This window comes from Phaenicophaeus curvirostris, chromosome Z (genome assembly GCF_032191515.1).
Source record: "Phaenicophaeus curvirostris isolate KB17595 chromosome Z, BPBGC_Pcur_1.0, whole genome shotgun sequence".
Taxonomy (NCBI): Eukaryota; Metazoa; Chordata; class Aves; order Cuculiformes; family Cuculidae; genus Phaenicophaeus; species Phaenicophaeus curvirostris.
The window spans coordinates 21,350,288-21,375,630 of NC_091431.1; the positions used below are offsets into that span (position 1 = coordinate 21,350,288).

General features: G+C 41.1%; 1 protein-coding gene across 2 annotated transcripts in view; it reads left to right on the top strand.

Annotated features, from left to right (window-relative positions):
* RAD23B (RAD23 homolog B, nucleotide excision repair protein) overlaps positions 1 to 25,343 on the top strand; it is a 38,133-nt gene that overhangs the window by 6,080 nt on the left and 6,710 nt on the right. The window contains exons 2-6 of one of the 2 annotated variants that reach the window (XM_069880326.1): positions 5,448 to 5,529; positions 10,385 to 10,464; positions 12,529 to 12,767; positions 16,237 to 16,292; positions 20,122 to 20,249. In XM_069880326.1, coding sequence (XP_069736427.1) covers positions 5,448 to 5,529; positions 10,385 to 10,464; positions 12,529 to 12,767; positions 16,237 to 16,292; positions 20,122 to 20,249 — 585 coding nt within the window. The remainder of the gene's footprint in view (positions 1 to 5,447; positions 5,530 to 10,384; positions 10,465 to 12,528; positions 12,768 to 16,236; positions 16,293 to 20,121; positions 20,250 to 25,343) is intronic. The other variant, XM_069880327.1, reaches the window with a different exon arrangement.

A 25,343-nucleotide genomic window follows, 5' to 3' on the forward strand; every position in this document is an offset into this window, starting at 1 on the left:
ATGGTGTCGATCATCCGCCGCACAAAGCTGCCCATGTCCCTGCCCAAGACAACCTGCAGCAGTGGGGTCAGGGCTTCCTCATCCGGGCCAAAGACGCACAGCCATGACAAGATCATCCTCCGTGCGGCCGCTGCTTCCCTCCTGCTTCTCTGGTAGATGCACCGCAGCTCCCTCCGCAGCCAGGGCACCAGCGGTCGGAGCAGAGCTGGGTGCTGTCGGAAGAGGACGGCCCAGATGCCAGACGGGAGGCCGCCCACAGGAACGCTGGACACCGGCCCCCCAGCTGATGGCTGGGATGCTGCAGGACGAGGGTGGGTGGCCGGCTGGCCAGGAGCTCCCTGCGTTGGGAGGGCGACAAGCGATGGCTCCAGAGGAGGCAGGATGACTTGCTCCTCAAACTTGTCGTCCCTCTGCACCAAGTGCAAGATGGAGGTCACCCTCCCTCTGCAGAGGGGGCACTTGGTACTGCTCTCAGCCCACTGCAGGATGCAGCTGTAGCAAAACTGATGCAAGCACGGCATCGCGTAGGCAGCATCATCCCAGCTGTCCAGACATATTGGACAGCGGTCAACTGCCTCTGTGGCCATGCTTGCTGCGGTGGGCTGGGGGAGCTGGAGGTGGCCAACAGCTGCCTTTCACTGGTGCTGCAGCAGCGGGTGTCGCGCTGGAAAAGGAGGAGAGACCTTGGTCATGGGCTGGCCCAGGAAGGGGTGGAGGAAATGCCCAGGACCCTCCAGAAGGGAACTCTCCCAGCTCCATGCAGTGAAGTTTCCCCACACAGCTCACCTCTGCTGCTGCAGGCACGTCTCCTGCATGCCCTGCCTGCCTTTAGCTGGCTGGGCTGAGCAAGGTCCTCCAGTAGCTGTGGTGTTGGACACGAGCACCACCGTAACACTCCAGCCTCGCCAACTGCTCAGCTGGACTGAGGGCAGGAGCCAGCTGGGTGGCACTCAGTGCCTGGGTGCACCAGTCACAATGCATTGTTAGGAGACAACAGAACCCCTCACTCGGCGATGTCACTGTGGGTGACCCTCACCTGTGGCGCTTGCCCCGTCAGTGCTGCAGCCCCAGCACATGTGTCTGAGGTTACGGCAACGCCGCTGCCCCCTGCACACCCCGTTTGTTGCCTTGTGCTCGGTATCAGTGTCTCACACCAGATACCGAGGCCTTGGCTGTATCTTCCCAGGGCCTGTCCCAAGGGCTTTCACATAACTTCATAGTGTTATTTGTATTAATAAGAACTGCTTCAGCAAGGCGATAAATGCCAAACTCCTCCACATGGAGAACTATTGCCCAGTAATTAATTTATGTGTTTAGTCTGTTGTAAAGCGTAGCATTAATAAAAACGTTGTCAGGATTGTGAGTCAGGGTGTTTTCTTTTTGACTGTATGTGGGGGATTCTACCGCTGTAGCATGTATGGGTCTCTTGAATGTTCACAAGGCTGAGACTGCCTGTGAAGTTATTTTTCTCTGGCATAATCTTGTAGGTCAGGAGGGTTTGTGCTTGGGGTAGGGGTTTGTTGGGCTGCGCATGTGGCACTGCTACTGGAGTGTTAATTGTGTGTGTAGGAAAACGGAAGCTTGTAGGTAGTTTAACATTGTCTCCTACTTCATGTAGGACAGCAGAAGCTGAATTCAGTCTCACTGAAGGAAACTGTAAGTTGAATTATGGTATTCTTTGATACCTGAGCTGCCTACCTCTTAGAAAGATTGTGTTTTTTTGTAGCTGTGACCCAGCCTGGGGTCATCACTCTTGCAGGATTTCATCGTTCTGGGATGGGGTGAGGAATGCCAAGACGTAGCTAGAGATTATGTTAGCAAGGGATGCAAAGAATAATAATGGCTACTATAGGAATATCAGCAAGAAAAGGAAGGTCAAAGGAAGTGTACTTCCCTGACTGTCAGTCTGGTAGCAACAGATGAGGAGAAGGCTGGCAGATTCACTAACTTTCTTTGCCTCAGTCTTCTATGGCAGTCTCTTCCCATACCTCTTGAGTGGATGGACTGCAAGACATGGATTGGGGAAGCAAAGTCCCTCCCACAATAAAGAAGATAAACTTCATTTTGCTGAAGGAGCATACTGAAGACTGTGGGACCTGATAAAATTCCTGCCAGAGTCCTGAGGGATCTGGCTGATGTAGTTCCCAAACCATTCTCTGTGATATTTGAAAAGTCGTGGTAGCTGGGGAAGGTCCTTGGTGACCTGAGAAAGGGAAGCATGACACGCATTTTTAAAATGTGTAGGAAGGAAGACACTAGGAACTACTAACCTGTCAGCCTCACCTTTGTCCCTAGGAAAATCGTGGAACAGATTCTCCTAGAAGCCATGCTGAGGCTCATGGAGGACAAGGAGGTGATTCAAGACAGCCAGCGTAGCATCACCAAGAGCAAGTGACCCAAACTAATCTATAGTTCTATGAATGCTGCTTGTTGTTCAGCCAATGTCATAATAAACACATTTTTTTTTCTCAATTCCTATCACTGAGTAGTATAAACTACAGCTTACCTATGCCTGGAGAGGGGTGCCACCTGCCAAAGGGGATGCAAGTACAGGCCTGTTGCTTGCCACAGACTTAAACAGAAGGTTTTGGAGGAAAGCAGTGCCCCAGGTCACTTGCAGTGTGTTAATTATATCGTGGTATGGGGAAGGACTGCTCACAAAGTGGACACAAAAGGCAAATGGATTGTTAGAATTTTACTGTCAGTGTCATTTGCATGGATCCAATAAGTGTGTAGTAGTTAAGTATATTTATTGTGTCCTGACCTAAGCTACCACATGTAGTTGTTCAATCATTTTTCTTTGAGAGAAGAGACTTTGGTTTTGTTCATTGTAGGAAAAAGACTGTAGTCTGGAGTAAAACTTCAGGCACTAAAACACGAGGAAGACAAAGCAGACATTTGATTGAGTGGAGTGCACATGAAACAACTTAATTTTCTTTCTCAAAATAGATTATACCCAGTCAGCATATTACAGTATTTGTTACAAATCTGTGACATATGTGGTGACTGTGAATGAAAGAAGCTTTTACATATCATATTTGAGCAATTATTACACATGCATAAACATATGAATAGGTAAGCAGTACACTGAAAAGCAGAGATTTGAAAACAGAACAGACTTTTAAAATGATTTGGGGGGTTAATTTTCCCTGGTGGGTGAAGGACACTTGACTGGAGTTGACCAAAGTATGTAATACATTGAAGTTTAGGAAAAATTGCTTGATGGCCTAGCTGTGACCTAAGTAGACTGTTCAGTTGTCAGGAGACTGACTTCCAGCCTTAAATAATAATCAAGGGCAAATTCATAAATTACAGTTTTAGTTTTCAAGGAAACACAAGGAGAACAGGCCTTATGAGGAGCGGCTGAGAGAGCTGGGGTTGTTTAGCCTGGAGAAGAGGAGGCTGAGGGGTGACCTCATTGCTCTCTACAACTACCTGAAAGGACGTTGTAGAGAGGAGGGTGCTGGCCTCTTCTCCCAAGTGACAGGGGACAGGACAAGAGGGAATGGCCTCAAGCTCCGACAGGGGAGGTTTAGGCTAGACGTTAGGAAAAAATTCTTTACAGAAAGGGTCATTGGGCACTGGAACAGGCTGCCCAGGGAGGTGGTTGAGTCACCTTCCCTGGAGGTGTTTAAGGCACGGGTGGACGAGGTGCTGAGGGATATGGTTTAGTGTTTGGTAGGAACGGTTGGACTCGGTGATCCGGTGGGTCTCTTCCAACCTGGTTATTCTGTGATTCTGTGATTCTGTGACTATTACAGACATACTTTATAGAAATGCATGAGAATGATGGTGCTATCAGCAGCTTATTATTATGAGTAATGGCTTGATCCTGCCTGAAGATTGATAGATAGCAGAGAGCTGCTGCATCTTTTGCTGTGGAAAAAGCAACTGGCTGGCTGGAGACTGATTGTAAAGCTTTGGTGGCTGCTGGGATGGCATGTATAATAAGAATACCAAGAACGTCTTTCTTCCATCTGCTGTGGGAAAAAAAGGGTTGGCTTCTTAATTTGATGTAGTGCCGTCTAGTCAAGTCTTATCTCGTGTTCTGTGTGGCTAGTGATTTAATCACCTACATAACGGATAAGCTTAAAAAAGAGATTTGATTCTGCAGGCCTCCCGTGCTGGATCATAGAAGCCTGGTAAAACGAAACTGCTTTTTATGTGTACTGCTGAAGAGATGGACCTCCATTGTGAGAGTTAAAAGTTTGGCTTGTCCCTTTTGGACCAATTATCCAAGCTAAAATGATAAGCCTGATAAAGATTTTGATAAAGAAACAGAAATAATATCAAAGGGAAGAAGAAGCGAGAGGACCAATGAAGGCAAATGCTAAAGGTAACATAAAGGTCTAAGACATCATTAAGGGAAAAATAAAGTGAAGCCAGGAAGCATGACTGTCAAGTGAACTGGATGATGGATTTTAATTATGCTGAGCGTCACAAAACTTCTCAGTATATATTTACCATTTAGCACCTGAAAATACTGTTTCAGTGCATTTACGACTCAAACAACCCTAATGATGAGCTACAGCTTTAAAAATTGACAGGAAAGTGGTGCAAGCAGTTGCCAGTCTGATTAAGCTGTCAAGGTAAAACACAGTTTCATGTGCTTAAAAACTTCAGAAGGTGTTGTTAGTTTGTAGTAATAAGTTTGTATACAGGCAGCTTGTCTTTAAATATGATTCAAATGTATCAGTACAGAAGTACTTGTACAGAAACATTCTTTGTCTCCTCAAGATAGCATTGTGCAGTTTTTCTGGATGATATGGGTGTTCTGATATGTGATAACTAATACTGTGCGATTTGGACTATTGTAGATGGTGCTGTGTAAGCACGGACTGTCTGTTAGTGATCTGTGTAAGCAAGTAAATAATGGAAAACATTTTCATGTGTAGGCTTAAAATTGCTGTATATTACAGAGGAGGGGAAAGAGTTGTTAACTACTTACTTATTATTGGGTTGTTTGCACAAGTCTTTGCATGTCAAGGCTTCACGTTGTTCTGGTGAGTTGCATTGAATGTCATGGTGACCTTACTGAAAAACAGGCAATCCCTGAAGAGTCACTATGATAAAGAAGCCTGTCAGCTGTCTATAGCATGTGTACACCCTGCACTAACAGAAAGAACAGGGAGGGGAGATGTGTCAGTAGATAAAAGCATTTTTTTGGCCCAAATGTCTCAATTTTTCAGTTGTGTTGTAAACTCATACTTGGTCTTCTCGTGGAGAAACTACTTATCTAATTTGGTTAGGCACAACAGATCATTTAGGAAGGGAACACATTGCTCTGCAGATGGTTACAGTGACGTCTTTGGAAGACTGATGTACTTGACATAATCAAGATAAGACAGAAAACTACTTTTTAGTTTTTAAAACTTAGAACAAAGTGTGCTTAATAAGGTTTGTATTGTGAAACTGTTTTTTTAATTAAGACTGTTTCTGTGCTGTAGGTGAAGGCACTGAAAGAGAAGATTGAATCAGAAAGAGGGAGAGATGCTTTTCCAGTAGCTGGGCAAAAACTGATTTATGCAGGTAATGAATATTCTGTAGATGCTGTCTTTGAGTCGGCCTTATTTTTTATGTTCTTCTTTGACTTTGATGTGAATATGAAGTCTTCTAAAGATTGTAAGTATTGAAATGCAAACAGGTTAAAAAAAAACCAAACACAAAACTGACAACAAACCTCGTTGTCAAAAGGAACTTTGGATTTTGAATCAGAATTTTTCAAGCTTTGATACACATATGTCTGGTATATTTTCTTTCATAGCATGATAAGCTAACAGCTTTAGTCCTAGGTGGGGTATGGTAAGTGAAGTAGTAGCTTTTGTTACATGAAATCAGGATATAAGTAGATCATGTCTCATGTTCTGAGTTAACTTGTCTTTTGTTCAGTTTCTGCTGCATATAGCTGAAGTGCTCCTTTACGTACCTCAGAGAATTAAAAATCAGGTTATTTCTTCTGTATTAACAAGAGAAACCCACCACCATGTCCCTGCTATACCAAGGTACTTTCAGTACTTTCAAACTCTGTCATTAGAAATGTGTATTGTGTGCTAGCAAAAAGCAGGCTAATGTGAGGTAAAGATATGACATAGTTTGAACGTTTGTCATTAATATTTTTTTACTGTTTCTGACCTGGCCAGTCCATTCTAGCACTAGTACACAGATCCATTTTTTTGTCCTCATTCATATGGGAACTTTCAGAGTTTTATTTTAGTACCCACTCTAGTGCTTTTTCCTCTCAAACCGTGCTTGAAAGAAACTTTGATTGTCTTTGCACTTCTTCAGTGTACTGCTTTGTAATCAGTATTGATTTTCCACTTCATATTCACAACAGAAGGATGCTAATAGGAAGGGAACTTGAGAGTCTCTCTGTCTTTGTATGGACTCCTCAGGACTGTATTTCTTAGCAAGTTTCATGCCTGTTATACTTCAGTGAAGGGAATGCCCATCAAGAACATGAAGGTAAAAGTGGTGTGCATGATAAATATGAAAAAGGCGGATGGTCTTTTGCCATATATATAATTGCATGACGCTCAATGTTATTTTTGTAACTAAAAAATTCAGGGTTGCATGAGATCATAGGATGTGACTTGACTATTTTCAGAAGGCAGAATTTATCTGCAGTGCTGTGTAATCCTCAAAAGCAGTAGGAATTGTAGGGAAAAAGATTTAAAATAAAAGACCATCCAAAGACTGATTGTATTTTTTTTCTTGACCAAGAGATGCATCAAGGGTGTATTGGTGACATTTTTAGTTTAATTAAAATGAGTTTTAGAGTTTGCATAGTTTGGTAAGGCAGAGTGATATCCCAGATGAACCTGATTAAAAGTGTACCATTTGTTAATACAAAATGTTTGTAATTTTTTTTTTTAAAGGTTGTGCTAGTCAGCTATGAGGTAGATCTATTGTGTTGCCATCTGTATTAAGTTAAAGTTTAGAAACCCTGAGAGTGGTGTGTCCAGAGAAGATAGGATGTCTGCATATATACATTGGGCAAACTCTCTCAGGGTGCCAGTAAGCAAGATTTTAGGTAAACCTGTGTAGGTTGAGTCAGATGCTGCACCATCAGCTACACGTATTACTATTACTACAGAGCTTATAATATATTCTTGAGCATTTGACCTGCAAGACTGGTGGAACCCGTAGGGTAGGACAGTGCTACCACCTTTGTGTTCAAAGTGCCATAGTGGGTACACATCGCTTGATTTCCTTGCAATCTTCAGGATGATGATGTGTCCTGTTGGCTACAGGTAAGTGGTCTATTCCACTAGCAATGAGAACTGTTAGGAAAATGTGTATTTTTCCTCCTGAAATAGAGAAGTGGGTCTTTGCACATCTTCATATTGAATTGATTTAAATTGTAGACTATTTCCTGAAATCCTGTAGAAGTCAATGCTATAAAACTCACTGAAATACAGCCAATTTTCTGATTTGTGATACTGCCACTAAATCAGCTTATCCTAAACCAAAAAAAATCTATATGATTTAATGCGTTTCTGAGCTCTTGTAGGCATGAGGCAAATCTGCTTTGCTGCAGTATAGCAAACGTCTCTGGGTTTGTTTTGTCTTTTTCATTCATCCTTCTATCAAGGTAGGATATGGAATCTTCTAGCTTCTAGCCTTACCCTTCTTTTAAGAAAAAACATTGAAGTTGCAAAGTCACAGAATTCTCTAGTGTAGATAAACTTAGTGTGTGGTCAGGAGATAATTTACTGCATCTGAAGGGCAAACTAAAGATGAGCAGGAGGGAACTTCGTTACTGTGTCTAGACTGTGTGAGCAGGCGCAGGTTGTTCAGTTAAGCTTATTGTATGCTAAAGCCTTTTCTCTACATTAATTCTCTGTGTTAAAGGTCCAGTAAATCTTTCTTTGGATTACATGCTTCTGGTTTAAATGATTTAAAGCATCTTCTACACTTACAGCAACAGCCTTCAAGCTGTGGACACCTAGGACAAAGTGATCATGAGATGATAGGGTTTTCTGTTCTAGGTGAAGTGAAGAGGGCGGTTAGAAGGACAGTAGCATTAAATTTCCAGAGGGCAGACTTTGAACTCTTCAGAAGGCTGGTTGGCAAAGTCTCATGGGAGACAGTACTCAAGGGCAAGGGAGCCCATGAGGGCTGGGAGCTCTTCAAAAAGGAAATCCTGGCAGCTCAGGAGAAAGCCATTCCCATGTTCTGGAAAAAAAGCCAGCAAGGGAAAAAACCAGCTTGGTTGAACAGAGAGATCTTGAGTGATATCAAGAAGAAGAGAAACGTTTATGGGCTCTGGAAGAGGGGACAGGCCTCCTGGGTGGACTACAGGTGGGAAGTGAGATTGTGTAGAGAAAAAATCAGAAGGGCTAAGGCTCAACTAGAAATCAGGTTGGCAAAGTCTGTGAAAGATAACAAAAAAATCTTTCTATAAATTTATAAATAATAGAAGGAGGACTAGGGAGACCATACAGTCCCTATTGGACGCAGAAGGAACAACAGTGACAGGAGATGAGGAAAAGGCTGAGGTACTTAATGCCTTCTTTGCCTCGGTCTTTAATTATAAAGAAAGTCGTTCTGTCTGTGTACAAACCCAGGAGCTAGAGGAGCAAAATGAGGCTCCCATGATCCAAGAGGAGGTGGTCAGAGCCTTGCTAGCCCGACTAGACACCCACAAGTCTATGGGGCCGGACGGGATTCACCCAAGGGTACTGAAGGAGCTGGTGGATGTGCTGGCCAACCCCCTTTCCATCATCTTCCAACAGTCCTGGAAAACTGGGGAAGTTCCACTGGACTGGAGGCTGGCTGATGTTGTGCCCATCTACAAGAAGGGTCGCAGGGAGGACCCAGGAAACTACAGGCCTGTCAGTCTGACCTCAGTGCCAGGGAAAGTCATGGAGCAGGTGATTTTGAGTGCTATCATGAAGCATATGCAAGAGAACCAGGTGATCAGGTCCAGTCAACACGGGGTCACAAAAGGCAGGTCTTGCCAAATGAACCTGATCGCCTTCTATGACAAAGTGACTCGGCTGCTGGATGAGGGAAAGGCTGTGGATGTGGTCTTCCTGGACTTCAGTAAAGCCTTTGGCACAGTTTCTCACAGCTTTCTGCTTGAGAAACTGTCAGCCTCTGGGCTGGACAGGCGCACACTCTCCTAGGTGGAAAACTGGTTGGATGGCCGGGCCCAGAGAGTGGTGGTAAATGGTGTGAAATCCAGCTGGAGGCCAGTGACAAGTGGGGTTCCCCAGGGCTCAGTGCTGGGTCCAGCCCTGTTCAATGTCTTTATCAATGACCTGGATGAAGGCATTGAGTGCACCCTTAGCAAGTTTGCAGACGACACTAAGCTGAGTGGAAGTGTGGATCTGCTGGAGGGAAGGGAGGCTCTGCAAAGAGATCTGAACGGGCTGGACCACTGGGCAGAGTCCAGTGGGATGAGGTTTAACAAGGCCAAATGCCGGGTCCTGCACTTGGGGCACAACAACCCTGTGCAGCGCTACAGACTAGGAGAAGTCTGTCTAGAAAGCTGCCTGGAGGAGAGGGACCTGGGGGTGTTGGTTGACAGTGACTGAACATGAGCCAGCAGTGTGCCCAGGTGGCCAAGAAGGCCAATGGCATCTTGGCTTGTATCAGAAATGGCGTGACCAGCAGGTCCAGGGAGGTTATTCTCCCTCTGTACTCGGCACTGGTGGGACCGCTCCTCGAATCCTGTGTTCAGTTCTGGGCCCCTCACCACAAGAAGGATGTTGAGGCTCTGGAGCGAGTCCAGAGAAGAGCAACAAAGCTGGTGAAGGGGCTGGAGAACAGGTCTTACGACTGAGAGAGCTGGGGTTGATTAGCCTGGAGAAGAGGAGGCTGACGGGAGACCTCATTGCTCCCTACAACTACCTGAAAGGAGGTTGTGTAGAGGAGGGTGCTGGCCTCTTCTGCCAAGTGACAGGGGACAGGACAAGAGGGAATGGCCTCAAGCTCTGCCAGGGGAGGTTTAGGCTGGACATTAGGAAAAAATTCTTCACAGAAAGGGTCATTGGGCACTGGAACAGGCTGCCCAGGGCGGTGTTTGAGTCACCTTCCCTGGAGGTGCTTAAGGCACGAGTGGACGAGGCGCTGAGGGGCATGGTTTAGTGTTTGATAGGAATGGTTGGACTCGATGATCCGGTGGGTCTCTTCCAACCTGGTTATTCTATGATTCTATGAAGCTAACTGGTACTTTGGACATCGTAGGAGAATTACTTGTAGCCATACTGCCAAGGCTTAATAGCCAAAACACTTATTTTGTAGCATTGTTGTTTATAAATCTGCATAAGAAGTGTTTTTATGGAGTTTTTTTTGGAAATGTTGTTTATGTGACAGACTCCCAAGATCATCTCATGATCTGTTAAATAACTTCCTAATTTGTGTGTGTTTAATTTGCCAGGTAAAATCCTTAATGATGATACTGCTCTTAAAGAGTACAAAATAGACGAGAAGAACTTTGTGGTGGTTATGGTGACAAAAGTGAGTAGTCCTTATTTTTAAAAAGGAAATTGCATTCATTTCATACTTTTTTTTTATCATTGTGGTTAGTGATTGTATATGCCTATTGTCAAGACAAGGAATTCGATCGTGTGAAAGTTTTAGTCAACAGTAGGAATAAATTCTTGTGCAGGTGGACACGAAACTTTGCTTCACAGTCCTCATTTGCATATAGTGATTGTTGTTACTGTTCTGTGCCGAATGTTTACATCAGAGAAGAAAACTGCTGGTGTCAGAATTTACTGTTTCTTCTTTCTTGTCTCTCTGTTTTTCCAGTGATACTATTAAAAGGAAGAAGGGAGCCTAGGTAGTTTTTCACTAAATGCTCTATACAAGACTCATCCAGTCTTGCAGTGTTGGTTTTCAAAACTCATGTCTGTTTCTTTTGTCAAGCTGAATAGCTTAAACCCCTAGAGAAAGCATACATATGCCAATCAACAAATCTGTGAATTTTGAGATATTGCAATGACAGGGTAATGACTGTGACATGTATTTGAAGTATCTCTCCTCTTAACCAGTCACCAGATTGCTGCTGGGAGTCAAACCACTAACTTTCTAGGCACTCCCTAGATCCTTAGGATCCCTTAGGATCTGAATAAAACCGGCTTCATCTCTGTCTTGAGATAACAAAGTAAATGCTGGAGTTAGAGACCCTCCTTCTGACAATGAAAAACTATATTCAGTTGCCCTTCACTTCTGTCTGGTGTTGGTTCATTGGATTCTGTGTTTAAATTTTACTGTTACTGCTGTCTTGCTAAACAAACCAGTGTTCTAGTCTGTGGTTTGCCTGCGGAAGAGGCATTTATCAGTACAAGAGAACAGGTGTGGATGGGACTTCAGAGTATGGCTTTCATTTTGTTTGTATCAGAAGAAACACAGGCCTATGAGAAGAGCTGCTAAATGCAATACCTTCTTATATTGAAGCTCCCTATTTGGAGCTGGGCAGCTCTTCAATGTTATTGTCTTTCTGCTTAGTCTTTAAGTTCAGTTCCCTTTCCTTGATTCTTTCTGGATAAGACCTGCCCTATCATGTAATCATGACCACTAGCTTTGTCTGATGCTGAGATGTGTTTTTTTGTTTTTCTTTGAATGCTTCTTAAAGTGTTCCTCATGTTTCAAGCTCCTTACTCTCAACTTCTTCTTTCCTTTCAGACAAAAGAAGAAAATACATTTTTCCTAGTTTAAGCAAACATTGTCTGAATGAGAATCATCCTTAAGTAGTTGTGTTTTGTTAAAGTTCAGCTGTTTCTCTTGGTAAGGCAGAGATGGGGGTCAGCCTTGTCAATCCTTGAGAATTTTCATAGGCAAGGGACTGCACTGATACGGCTTTCAAAAACATAATTCTGTACCTTAAAAGCAAAATTCATGTTTCCAATAGAGATGTGAAAATTTAATGACAATTATATGCAAATATCGCGCACTCTGAATTTGTTGCTGTATATTTGCTAGTTCTTGATTCTGCTGGATTTTAGGTGCTCATTAGGGAACTCAAGATAAGTGTTATTTATGTAATGTTTTAAATGTGAAGAATGCATAAATTCATAAAAAGTGTTGTAGATTGTTTGTTTTAACATCTAATTTTCAAGAAAATATCATTCATAATGATATGTGATTTCTGTCTTAGTGACTTCTTTCCAAGTTTGAGTGGTGAGAAAACCCTATGCTGTTACGCTTGTCAGATGTCCTTTGATGACTATTTTAGTTTTTTCTGAAAAATGCACTTTTGTAAAACACAAGAGTGTTTCCACATTTAGAGTATTGCAGTCTATAAATATTTAGATCATATCTTTGCGTTTCGCTTCATACTCAAATAGTGTGACTGCTTAGATATCTGAAGTACTTCAGTGACAATACTGGTGTCCTGTTTACGTGCAATAAAAGGCATTATAGATTTAATATCTTGCAATGTTTTGATGTTACGCTTGATGTTGAGGCAGCAATGTCAAACACAAATGGTCTTAACAGAACGTAATCAACTTGTTGAGTATAGAAAAGCATGGGTTTAGTAGCTTTGTGCTGTGTCTGAATTCTGTTGTCCTTCTATAGCCCAAAGCAGCATTTGGAGCAACTCAGCAGTCAAATGCTGCTACTGCTACTTGCTCAACAACTGCAGCTCCTACACCAGTCACTGCACCAATCCCTGCTGCTGTTCCTGTGCCAGCTCCCGTCCCTCCAGAACCAGATGCAGTTGCTTGTGAATCTGTGCCTGTGAGTGCTCCTAAAGAGGAGGAGACAGCAGAAAAACCACCGGAGCCAGCTGCTGTCAGCCCTTTGTCAACTGACAGGTATGAACGAGCCTCCAAAAATGTCGTCCTCTCTCTATTTCTGTTGCTTCAAGTTTTAACTTTAAGTTGAAGTTTTCATTACAGTGTTAGTCCCATCATTTTCTCTTTTCTACATATTTTTTCTTCTTTCTTAACTAACTTCAGTCTGTGGCTCAAGTATAACATTACTGATGGTTAGAAGTGCCCCTTCACGCTCACACCTTCTCCTGTGGGAAGTGTGGTCTTGGGACTAAGCCTATGGAGTGCAGAGCTAAATGACACAGGACTTGTGCTACTATTAGGCATTTCAGAGCTGCTGTGGCACAAGTTTCTTTTCAGACTGAAGATACTAATGTGTGTGGGTCTTCAAAGATTTGAGAGGGATTTGTCCTGTCCTGTTCATAGAACTCTGATTGTGTTTTGAATCATGCTGGTTAGATTTGAACTATGTGTCCGTTATTGTTGTAAGAGTCTCTTAATTTCTGGAAAGAACATTTTCTTCCAAAATTTAGGGGATAGTGTTGCTCTTAATCATGTAATGTCTCAAAGCTAAAAGCTTTTGTTCTGAATGTTCATTGGACCATCTGCAGATAGTTGTGGAAGTTGGGATAGATTTTAACCTTTCTGTGTTTAAGAAAATCAAATGGAAGTTAGAAGTTTCATCCCTGTTATTTACTGTGGCCTTTTGTTGCTCACTTTAATTTGCTTAAGTGTTGCATGGATAAAAATGTTTACTGTAATTTAATGACACTTGAAGTGCTACAATAGTATTAAGCCTTCATGTTTCATACGCTGGTTTTCAATTATTTTTGTTATTTATATGAATACTGTTGCACAAGACATTAATTTCTGAATTGGTCGTGTTTAAACACCATTGGTTTGATTATAAGGAAACAAAACTTAAAATTGCCTAATATCTTGAAAATGTCATCACAGCTTTCTTGCACTAAATAGCCTAATTGATAACTTGATTTTCGAGTTCTGAGAAATTGACATTCTTAAAATTTTAAAAATTAAGCTTCATTTATCAGTCAAATAACTTGCAATTTTTTTGCTAATGGATGGGGTTTTTTTGCTACTCAGTTTGTCCAGCAGGTTCAAAGATTAGATTAAATCTTTAACACTGAAACAGTGTGTTCCTGCTTTTCCATGTACAGATTTTAGTGTTATAAAACTGCAGTAAGAGAGCTTCAGTGTACGAATGTAACAAGAAGCAAGAGAATAATTTATTTAACAAATACATTGTAGTTATCGCCTGCCTTGATTTCCGTGAGTACTGCTTGTTTCTGATTTGATTTAAAGATTAAATTACTAAGGCTGGTAAAGATTTTTTGAGCCGTGGCCAGGCAAGCTGATGTCCCGTTTCACTTTTGATCTTTTTCAGTTGTAAATCTTATGAGTGATAGATACTAGTGAAGCATTCTTGTTGGAACAGCCTATTTTTACATTAAAAAATGCATGTCTGCAAATACCTTGTCACATTTTTAATGGCACCTTCTGAAAACTCATCCAGATTTCATAATCTTTCACTTGCTGATAGTATTTGCCTACTCTGGTAGCCTGATAGATGAAGGACTGCTGGACCTTCACGTCTCCAGGTCTTTCAAGTATCAAGATTGAACATGTGTTCCTGGTTTATATACACAATAAGTATATACCTACATATATGGCTGGCTACATGGGTCAACACAGGCAATAAAAAACAGCACTCAAGCAACCGTACAGCACCAGCAGTTGCATCCTGTTCCCTTCTGTCTACTCAGGGCAGAGCTCACTAGTGCAAAACACACATGTACCAACTGGACTTAGGACACTCTATTCCAGTAGCTGGCCCTTCCATCTTTCAGTTTTTGGTATCTGGGCATGTGACTGCCTGAGCCATGGCAACCCTGCTGCATTTCCTGGTACTTGGATTCAGTTCCCTTTGCATGGATCCACACGTTCATGCACACACAAAATCTATGCAGGAACTGGCTGGAGACACGCAGTAAAACCTAAAGCTACTCCGTAGACCCCCATGTCTCACAGCAGCCTTATTCATGGACGCATGAACAAGTCTCTCTGCTGGCTGGTTGAGGCTGGCTGGTTGAGGCTGGTTGAGGGTAGGCTGACCCCTACACATTAAGCTCTTGCCAGCAGCTCCTCATTCAAGCCCTCTGGTTTCTCCAGCCGTCAGCTCTGATGTAACAGCCATCCAATACCCAGTTCTCAAGTCTCTTGCCCTGCTTACAATACTCAAGCTTGATCCTTGCTGGTGTTTTCACACATGCCGATGTGCATCCGCACAGAATAAGCATGCACTCTGGTCTTTTGAGTTGCCGACAGCCCTGGCACATGAGTCCCTGTAGCCCCTTCTCCAGCTACTGTCACTGATACTGCGTGGTCTCTGCAGCTGCTGGTTCCGCCCATGTCTGGGTCTCCGTGACTCAAGAATTTGTGTCCAGCTGTGGGCACTTAAACTTCCATAAACACATATCCATGTAGAATAGAGAGACATCCCGCCCTTTCTCTGCATGAAAAATAGTTAGTAATGGAATTTAATTGGAAAACAGTATGAACTGATGATCAGGTGCAGGATATGGCCAGATAACTGCTGTTTATATGTGACTGTCCCTTTTTCTCCTCATTTTCACTCTCTACCTGTGCTTTTTGTCTGCCAGGTGCCTTGGTGCTTCCCTTTTCCCACCTCTGTGGTTTTTTTTTCCTCTGGCTATCCCATAATAAGTATCACACTATCCCCAAATGCTATTTCCTGGCATCCCACAATGATTTGCACCACCCTGTAGGCAGTAATACCCTGGATCTGTAAGGAGACCTGGCGATTCTCTCTTGCTGAACCGCTGGGGTGTCACCCTGAGACCAAGGGGCTGGTGCTCTAAGCTGCAGCCCTGGGAGAAGCCGGGAAAGGTGCACCCTTGGCACTAAGTTAACTGGGGTTTGTGTGCCTGGTATTGTGCTTTTGTGTTCCTTGCTGTCCATGGAGGTGAGCCTTTAATCCTGCAATTTAACCATTTTGATAACTTGAGATGGAGTAATTGCAAATGTTAGCTGTTTACATTCCTAGGAAGGCAGGATGATGAGATTTTAATAAGCACTTGCCACCGTCCTCCTTGTGTCCTCATAGAGGTCAAACCAGTGACTATGGGGAATCAGTTAGGGAGACTGCTGTGTGCTTTTGAAAAATCCACCTTGTTCTCTCGCTGTTTAAAGCATTCAGGCAAACAGATGGCTAATCCCTTAGCAGATGGGTAAGAGCCAAACTGTTGTGGGGTAGGGGAAAAGGTCAGCCTGTAAGTATTAAATATGGTTGCGATATGAGTTTGTAAAACCTGGTCTCACTTTAAGACCAAGAAGGAACTCTTTGGAAAACTTTGTTGGGTTTTTAGAAACAAAAGGGGTTAACAGATTTACAGCTGCTGCTGCTTTTTTTGAAAAACAGGAAGTTTTCCAGAGTTTTGTAATTACCATTGCACTTGTCTTCATCTTACAGTACAACAGGTGATACATCTCGATCAAATCTTTTTGAGGATGCTATAAGTGCACTTGGTAAGTGGAGTGTTTTTTTAATGTAGACATTATTTTGGTGCAGCAGAAACAAATGGTGGATTAACAGATATTGACATTCTCTTCTGTATCTGTCATTGTTAAAATTATAACCAGAGTACTCTTCTCTAAGACCTGAAGTTGGTGTCTTAGAACTAGCATCAAGAACTTTACTGAAGAATATTTCACTTCATATATTTTTATTGTGTAAAAGGAAGATCCTTATCATTCCTGGCTTTTTACCCCATTTGCCTTAATTTGTCTTCTAGCTTTTCAGTTTGAAGTGGCTCAGATAGAAGACAGGACATAAATATGCATATGCTTTTCTTCACACCTTTGTTTCCCGTTGTGCAGGTCTCAAAATAACTGCCTTTATTATTTACTTGTTCCAGCTTTGACAGCAGTGTCTTTTGACACTTTGAAATTAGATAAATTCACCAAATATGTTACTGTCTGGGTTGAGAAGTGAATGCCTCCATATAGTTACAGTCAATTCACTTTTCTTTTGATGGTTTAAAGGTCTTCATTTCTCAATGGAATAAACAGGGTAAAAAAAATAACAAATTCTGCTCCTCATTTACGCTGATCCTGGTAGATGGGAAGTTACTAAGTTACTAGGAAACCCACAACTTCTTACTCCTACTTAAAGTTTTTTGGAGTTTTTCTTTTTTTTAGGCTGTAACAAAGCACAAAATTAAGGGGGGATGGATTTTTTTTATTTTGTCTTATTTCTGTAAACATTAAGTTGTACTTAGTATAAAAAAATTAGAATAATTGGAGTTTTACTTACATTTTTGTGTAGGGTTGTGTGAATGTATTGGAAGCAGGTGTTGTGATTAAGCAGCCCAAGATCATTTAGGAGCAAAAGCATTGTTTTACCTGTATTGGTGGTAGCCACCAGATTTATTGTGTCTAAAAGTAGTGTCAGTCTTATGTTACAAAGTACTGTTTTGGGCTGAAGAAATATGTGAGCTGAAGTATCTGAGAAATAATGTAGGAGACAACTGGTCGAGTTCTGTTACATTTTTTAAATGACTGCTGCTATCAAAGGTGCTGCAAGCTTCATTAACCATTCACTATACCCTCATGGCTAATATGGTCATCAGGAACACTCATGTTAACAATAATGACCAAGAAGTTTAAGCTGGTGGTCTTGGTTCAGTTGTCTTCAGAACTGGGGAGCATGGGAAATCTTTCAGTGTAGTAGGAGAACACCACCTCACTATGTGTTCTATATGAAGCTTCTTTGGTGTCCAGTACAGTAGGCCCGCATGTCCCTAGCAGTTTGGAAATAAAGGGCACTGAATGTAATTTCCAGGATAAGCATACTTCAAGAATTATGTGCCAAAAAATATGCAAAGGCAGTAGGCAAAGAACTCTGTGGTTATTTTTCTTTAAAAGCTCCCTTAAAAGGAATTCACTTGCAGAAACTCATGGAGTATATTTTTACATCCTAAGTTGGACCCTAAGCATATCCTTACAGTGGCTGCTCACTGTCTGAAAGTAATTTACTTTGGTTTAAAAAAAGGGATTGCTTTCTATTTGCTTTGGTTTCAGTTAGATATGCTAGCTGAAAACTAACGTGGCTTTATGTGCTGTGTGCAGTTCCTGTGAAACCGTGTCTTTCACTGAAGCAGCCTAGGCTTTCCTTAGGGCATGGGACAAGGTATATTGTCAGGATTATGATGAACTGAATTTGAAAGTTAATCCAGCTTTAAAATGTTATTTGAAAGACAAAAGCAAAGAACAGAATCAGTTCAGCATTGACCTCATAAACATTCTCAGTAGCACTGTGTAGGAATAGGCTTGACTGCATCATGACATTGCTTGTGTTGAATTCTCGATCTTACTTTTGCACAGCATGTGTTGGTAGACCATGTATGGAGTAAATGTGCCTAAATTCGCAGTAATTCTGTTTCCTTCTTTGGCTTTTAATTACGGCTTATGTAGAACTTTGTCCAAAGGAAGTCAGCCTTCCTGCATCTTTCTTTTCTGTACTAAAGCTCTCATGCTGTTCTAGTCTCTACCTAGGTTATATTGAAAGAGCATTACAGAAAGGTTTAAGTAGTAACTAATGAAGTCCAAGTGTTGTGTCTTCTGTTTAACCTTGATTAGTTTGCTAGAAACACTAAGGGTAAGCTAGTGCTGTATATGAAAGAATATGAGCAGTAAGTTTGTTAAAATCACTGCGTTGAGACAATTGCTGGCTTGCCTTCTTTTCCCTCTTTAAAGATAGATACAGAAATGTGTGTCTTTAGAGTAAAGTTGAGGTGATTTATTTTTCTTAGGTCTTTGAAAAAATTAAGGTAGACTTAAAATGATCTTGTAGGTGTATGTGAAGACATGAACTTCCCATTCCTTAAAATCAGGTTGGCGCTATTTTTTTGACATCTGAATAAAAAAATAGTCAAATTAGTCAAGGGTTGTAAATCTGTTATTTATCTTTATGGATGATTGTGCAAGTATCCTTGAGCTAGGGATGTTTTATTATCTATTCTTGAGTATATTGTCTTAAGTCCTATGTCCACTGATTATTTAGAAGCATTCTTTAAAAATCAAGCAGTTTGGTTCTCTCTGAGGGAATAAAACTTTATTTTCTTTGGTTCTTTTAATTGTGACTGACATGCCTTAACAGAGTTGCTCTAGCAGTATTTATTCCCTCTACTTTTTTTTTAATCTGTGGGTTTTTAATTTTTTTTTGGTTTAGTGTTGTTTGATTTTAGATTTTGTTTGTTTGTTTTATGGTAACTGTTAGTTATTTAACTGTTCTGCTGCTTATTGATGGTGTTACAGAGTCCATAGGAGGGTTCTACTGAGGTCAAGAATACCTTTATTCAAGAAAGGAAATAGTATTTTAATGCCTAGATTTGGGGGTTTTTTTCTGGTTTTGCATGAGAAGATAACTTGTAAGATGCCACTCAGTAACAATTTGTAGTAGAATAGTTACATTTTTTAATTGTTAAATCTGCTCTCTGCTTTTAAGGAAGGGAGATAAAATGGGTTATGAAAAGAATAATAATTTTCCTTGTTATACCATTAGTTTAACGATCAATTGCCCTTATATTGCTTCTTCTATAGTGTGTGTACTCCTTCGTCTTGATGGCTGCAGGTGTGGGCCACTTTTAATCCATTGATACTCTAAGAGATGAGGGATTTGATGTGATGTATGTCTAGTTAAATATACATGAATTAAATGATTGTTCTCCTGAACCCTCATTGAGGTCTTTGGTGACTTTCATAGATAAAACTTCAAGTCTCCTGCCTGATTTGAGTTGGCCCATCTTAAGTTGATTAAATGACTTGTCATCATTACCAGCATGTAGCAATATACAGTTGTAACTTGGTCAGCACTGTTTGTCATCTAACTATAGCATAATGCAAAGTCTTTATTTAGAAAAACCTCAAGGGTTAACAGTTTAACAGACAGATTTCTGCCTACAAAGTTTAATTTACAAGCTTGTGCTGTAGGAGACTTTTCTTAATTACATTGGGAATTTAATATTAGCTTTGAGGATGTCTTTGACCTTAAATGAAAGCATAGAGAAGGAATATTATTTCAATTATGAGTACAGAAGTATCGCAACTGCTGCTATTTTTTTTAATAGAAGTTTGCATTGTGTTCATTACCTTCTACTATTCCAGTGAAATGCATAATGAAACCACCAGAATATATTTGGAGTAAAAGCAACAGAACCATGGCAAGTTTAATGTGAGCTGGTTTTGACTCTTTAATGAACAACTCAAATTTGGTAGAATTGAAGTTTATCTATTGAAACTTTTCTGTGCTTTCTTTTGCTTGATTCCTTTAAAATGGTGATCATGTTACTTCTAGTGACTGGTCAGTCCTATGAGAATATGGTGACTGAGATCATGTCAATGGGCTATGAACGGGAGCAAGTAATTGCAGCACTGAGAGCCAGCTTCAACAATCCTGACAGAGCAGTGGAATACCTTTTAATGGTGAGCAGTTTTTTACGTGCACTCTGTTCTTTTAACTTTTTATTTTGTTCTCAGTAAAGAATAATTTTAACTTGGATTTACTTCTTACTTTTAGTATTGTCCAGTCAGTGAGACTAATCATAGAGGGACGGTATCTCTGAGCAGACCATCCAGAATTCTGAAATTCAGATTTTGAGGGTCAGAATGTGTTAGAGGAAATATTGAAGTCACCTCTTACTACATCTATAATTTCTTCGCTTTTATTGTTTATTGTTTTTTGTAGCGATTAAGGCACGGACCCCGTCGATGAGATCACCTTTGTTGAGAGGATACAAACCTTATATAGTGTTTCTGTACCCAGTCAGCAGCTACCCCAGTGAATTTCCACCTGTGAGAATCCTGCAGTAACAATGATAGTACAACCCACTGTTTACCACAGGTGTTCCCTTTATCTTCATGTTTTCTGTCTAATGTATTCTTTTCTTATTAGCTCGCGGGTCTTAGTATACTAAGACTCCAAGGTCTCAACAAGCTAGCAAGCATGAGAACACCATGCGTTTGCTCTGTGCTTGCTGCTAATATCATGGGTATGCCAAGGCAACGACTGCTTGTCTCAGCATACACGCCACAGTGAAATCTTTCATGCCCGCAGGTTTCTGTGGATATGTATGTAATGTCTTTCAAGTTAGTGATACACACTGGCAGTTAAAACTAATTCAATAAATTGTTTTGTTTCACATCTTAGTAACAACATTAGTTGTATTTTTGTATTAGTACCTATAACATCACAAGGTATTAAGTTCCAGTTTATAATTTTTACTAATAATACACAGTATTCTTAATAATATATGTTCCAAATATAAAAATCTGAGAAATTTTTTTAAAGTGTGCTTAATTTAATGGGTGTTTTTAAGTTTAGCAGTGTTTTGAAGAAGGAACAATTTCTCACTTGATAAGTAATAGTTTGAAGGGTGAAATTAACTTCGTTGACTTGCAAGTAGTAGTTTCACTTTAACGGAAATCTTGTGAGTTGTTTTAGGAGATTTTTGGATTACTTCTTATTGTATACTTTAATCTGGCAGGTGAATTGAAACCACCAGAGAATCTGCTGGGAGCTTTTTGCTGAATCAGTATTTCTGGTGCATTTCTTTTTCACTCTCGCATACGATTTTTTTTCCCTGATGTGTTTTTATCCTTGTTCCAAATATTTAAGCCAGGTATCTTGAACCGGTCCTTACAAAATGCATGTGGATTGAATTTCAGATAGATTGATAAGAGAACTGGTATCTTTACCTCCAGTTAAAAAAATTTTGTTGTTAATGAAGTTTTTTTTCAGGTGTTACAACTACAACTCACTGGCATGCTTACTTCTTACATTAATGATCCCAGGTCTTTGTAACTTGTGGTTTTCAAATGGACAACAAATGTTTTGAGTACATGAATACAAGACATTCCATTCTCATACTGTATTATGCCAGTGAAAGGTGATACTGTTTTGCTCTAAGGACAAGGGCAGAAGTTCCCATCTATCTGCAATAAGTCGGGGATCTCAAACATTTGGTTCTTGTGCCTTAAAAATATTGCTTTTACTGTGTATTCATTCTATATGTATACCGTAAATCCAGTGCCTCCTATATTTGGCTTGCTGTGTGTGTACCAGTCATGTGCCCCATGCAGTGCTTGTACACTCAGTGTGATATTTCCCTGCTCTAGCTTAGTTCTGTTCAGGAAGTCCTGAATAGAAGTACATCATACCTACAGTGGAGTTCAACACATGGCATGTCTGCCAAACAGATTGAGTTTGACTGGTCTGAGCACTTAAATTCTTCTGCTTTAGTAGATACTGTATGTAAAATCTGCTCTTACATTATAGAAGCCAGTCCCTTTCTGTTTTGTGTTATACTTCACTAAGAATATATTTTCTTTGCTGTTCTTTTTCCTGCTGGAAAAAAGAAGGGGGACAAAGGGTCTTGCTTTTGGTGACTGTAGTTGCTGGTAGACTTCTCTTTTCCTTTTACGAGAATCCTGTTGCAAATGGTATTTCTAACTTTTGTTGATCTGCTGAGGTGTAAACATGTTCCTTACTACCTTGCTGCATCAAAAAAAGTTTCTCTAGTTAATACTAGTCCATGGATAACACTGTTCTTTGATCCTCTACCTGCTTCCCAACTGTCATCAGTGTTATCTTTTATATATATTTTATCTTTTTATATATATACACATACACACACACATATATCTGCTGGGTGGCATTAGGGTGCTGAGAGCTGCAACTGTGCACCTCTGTTCTAGTTTAAAGAATCGGTGCACCAAAAGTACCTGTAAAATGTTGGAAAGAAAATGTCAAGAGAGTGTACTTGAAGTGTAACTTCCTTAAATGTGTCCTGGAGATTTCAGTTGTTGTCCATGGGTCAGATGACAAGCTGTTCAGTTTTCATGACTGAGGATCTAGGTGTAATCCTTTGTCCTTGAACTGTGGTCACGGAAGGAGGTCTTGATTTCTTTTTATTACTCCAGGCATTTACAGGCATTTAGAGCCAGATCTCTTTTTGACCCAAGGATTTCCTAACCCTTAGTTAGGAAGGAGTCCTGTCTTTACTGCAACAAACAGACTGTGTGTTGGAGCCTATTATTTTGGAAGTTTTTAAGAAATGCTTCTTTACCAAGAGGATGGTCAAACACGGGAACAGCCTTCTTACAGAGATGGTTGGTGCCCAGTGCCTGTCAGTGTTTGAGAGGCATTTGAACAGTGTCCTTAATAATAGGCTTTAACTTCTGGTCAGCCTTAGAGTGGTCAGGCAGTTGGACTAGGTGGTCATTGTAGATACCTTCCAACTGGAACTATTCTGTTCTAAATGTGTACATTGCTTGATCCGGGACTGATGTGATTATTATGTGGAAAACACTGTCAGCTAAAAGTTGTTCTAGAGCTCATTTAAACAGTAGGCAGTTGTTTAATCTACCGTAAGGCAGAAATAGCCTCTTTGCTATCCAAACAATGTTTACATTCAAAATTAACTGTATGTGAATTGGTATTGTGTTTTATTCTGTTGGATAGCTGTGTGAACAAGATATGTCTCAGTAGTCTCATCTGATTCCAATCATGCACAGTATTGGTTATCTCAAGAGTGATAATTCAAGCTTAAGTAAGAATCATCGAATCATAGAATGGTTTAGGTTGGAAGTGACCTTAATGATCATCCAGTTCCAACCCCTCTGCCATGCGCAGGGACAACCTCCCTGGGCAACCTGTGCCAGTGCCTCACCACCCTCATTGTGAAGAATTTCTTCCTAACATCTAATCTAAATCTTCCCCCTTCCAATGTAAAGCCATTCCTCCTCATCGTTTCACTACCTGCCCTTGTAAAAAGTCCCTTCCCAGCTTTCTTGAAGGCCCATGTCAGGTACTGGAAGGCCCCCATGAGGTCTGCTTGGAGCCTTCTCTTCTCCTGGCTGAGCAACCACCACAACTCTCTCAGCCTGTCCTCATAGCAGAGCTGCTCCAGCCTTCTAATCATGTTTGTGGCCTGCCTCTGGACCTGTTTCTACAGTTCTATATCCTTCTTGTGTTGAGGATTCCGGAACAGTACTGGACACAGTAATTCAGGTGGGGTTTCACTGGCCTCGCTTCTTTTGATGCAGACCAGGATATGGTTCGCCTTCTGGGCTTTGAATGCACGTGGCTGGGTCATGTCGAGCTTCTCCTCAACCAGCATCCCCAAGTCCTTCTCCTCAGGGCTGCTCTCAATCACACCGTCCCCCATCTTGTATTGAAACCATGGATTGCCCCAACTTCATGAGGTTCTCACAGGCACACTTCTTCAGCCCATCCAGGTCCCTCTGGATGACATGCTGTCCTTCTAGTGTGGCAACTGCACCACTCAGCTTGGTGTCATCTGCAGACTGGCTGAGGGTGCACTTGATCTCGCTGTCAATATCATTGATGAAAATATTAAACTATATTGGTCCCAATACGAATCCCTTGAGGGACACCACTTGTCACGGATCTCCACCTGGACATTGAGCCATTGACCACTGCTCTCTGAATAAGACTATCCAACCAATTCTTTTTCCACCAAACAGTCCACCCATCAAATCTGTAGAGAAGGAAGGATGTGGGGGACCATGTTGAAGGCTTTACAGAAATCAGGATAAATTATATCCATTGCTTTTCGTATGTCCACTGACGTTAAGAGATAAGAGGATATTCAAGATGACAACTCATTTGTTTGGACTAGTTTCCATTTGAAAGCAAACATAAGATTTAAAGAAGTATGTGCAGTTTGATCTGGACACAGAATGCAGTGACAACATATGCCTGTTTAATAGGTGAAAATGGCCAGTAATTTCATACGATTAACCCACATTCCTAAATTATGCTTAAATTCCCAGAAATTACTTTTTTGATGGGAAAACATACTTAAGCAGTGCTCTGTAAGCCACTGATAAGAGAATTGCCTCAGAATTATCATGAATGGAATTTTCTTCCCCCTCTGTGGAGGGAGGGATATGTAGCAAGGTGATGAAGCCATATAGCGGTAATGAAGTGTGTGACAGGAAAAACTTGGATTTTTTACTCTGAGAGGCTTAAATGTGGAGTTGATGATTAGTTGATTCCTACATTTATGTGCTTCTTATCTGACAGGTAAGGCAAAGTTTTGCCTGGAGCACTGTCAAGTATTCCCTTCCTAGATGTGGCCTTCATATGAGGTGTATATTTGTCCTTTTTGTTCAGCTATAGTGATGAACGTATGGTGTGAAGAACATGCTGTAGTTAGACATTGTGTGCATTCTGCATTGTGATATTTATGATAGTTTTGCCCAGCATCTTCATTGCCTGGTTACACTGAAATTCTGTGATTATTTCCATCCATCCTGTTCCTTATGTTTTGTGGTTCCCAAACTGGAAGATATCTTGTTCATTTGAGGGAGATTAAATATATTCAGTCATACCACTGCAGCTGCCTTCTCAGAATTACCTGGATCAGATGTGCTGGAATACTGTAGGAAAAGGAAATTTCTGATGCCTTGGAAATGCTCGTGGAAGTGCTAGTGCTGTCCCAAAGTTGGGTTAATTTACATGGTATGTGAAACGCAAATCAAAGCACTGAGTCA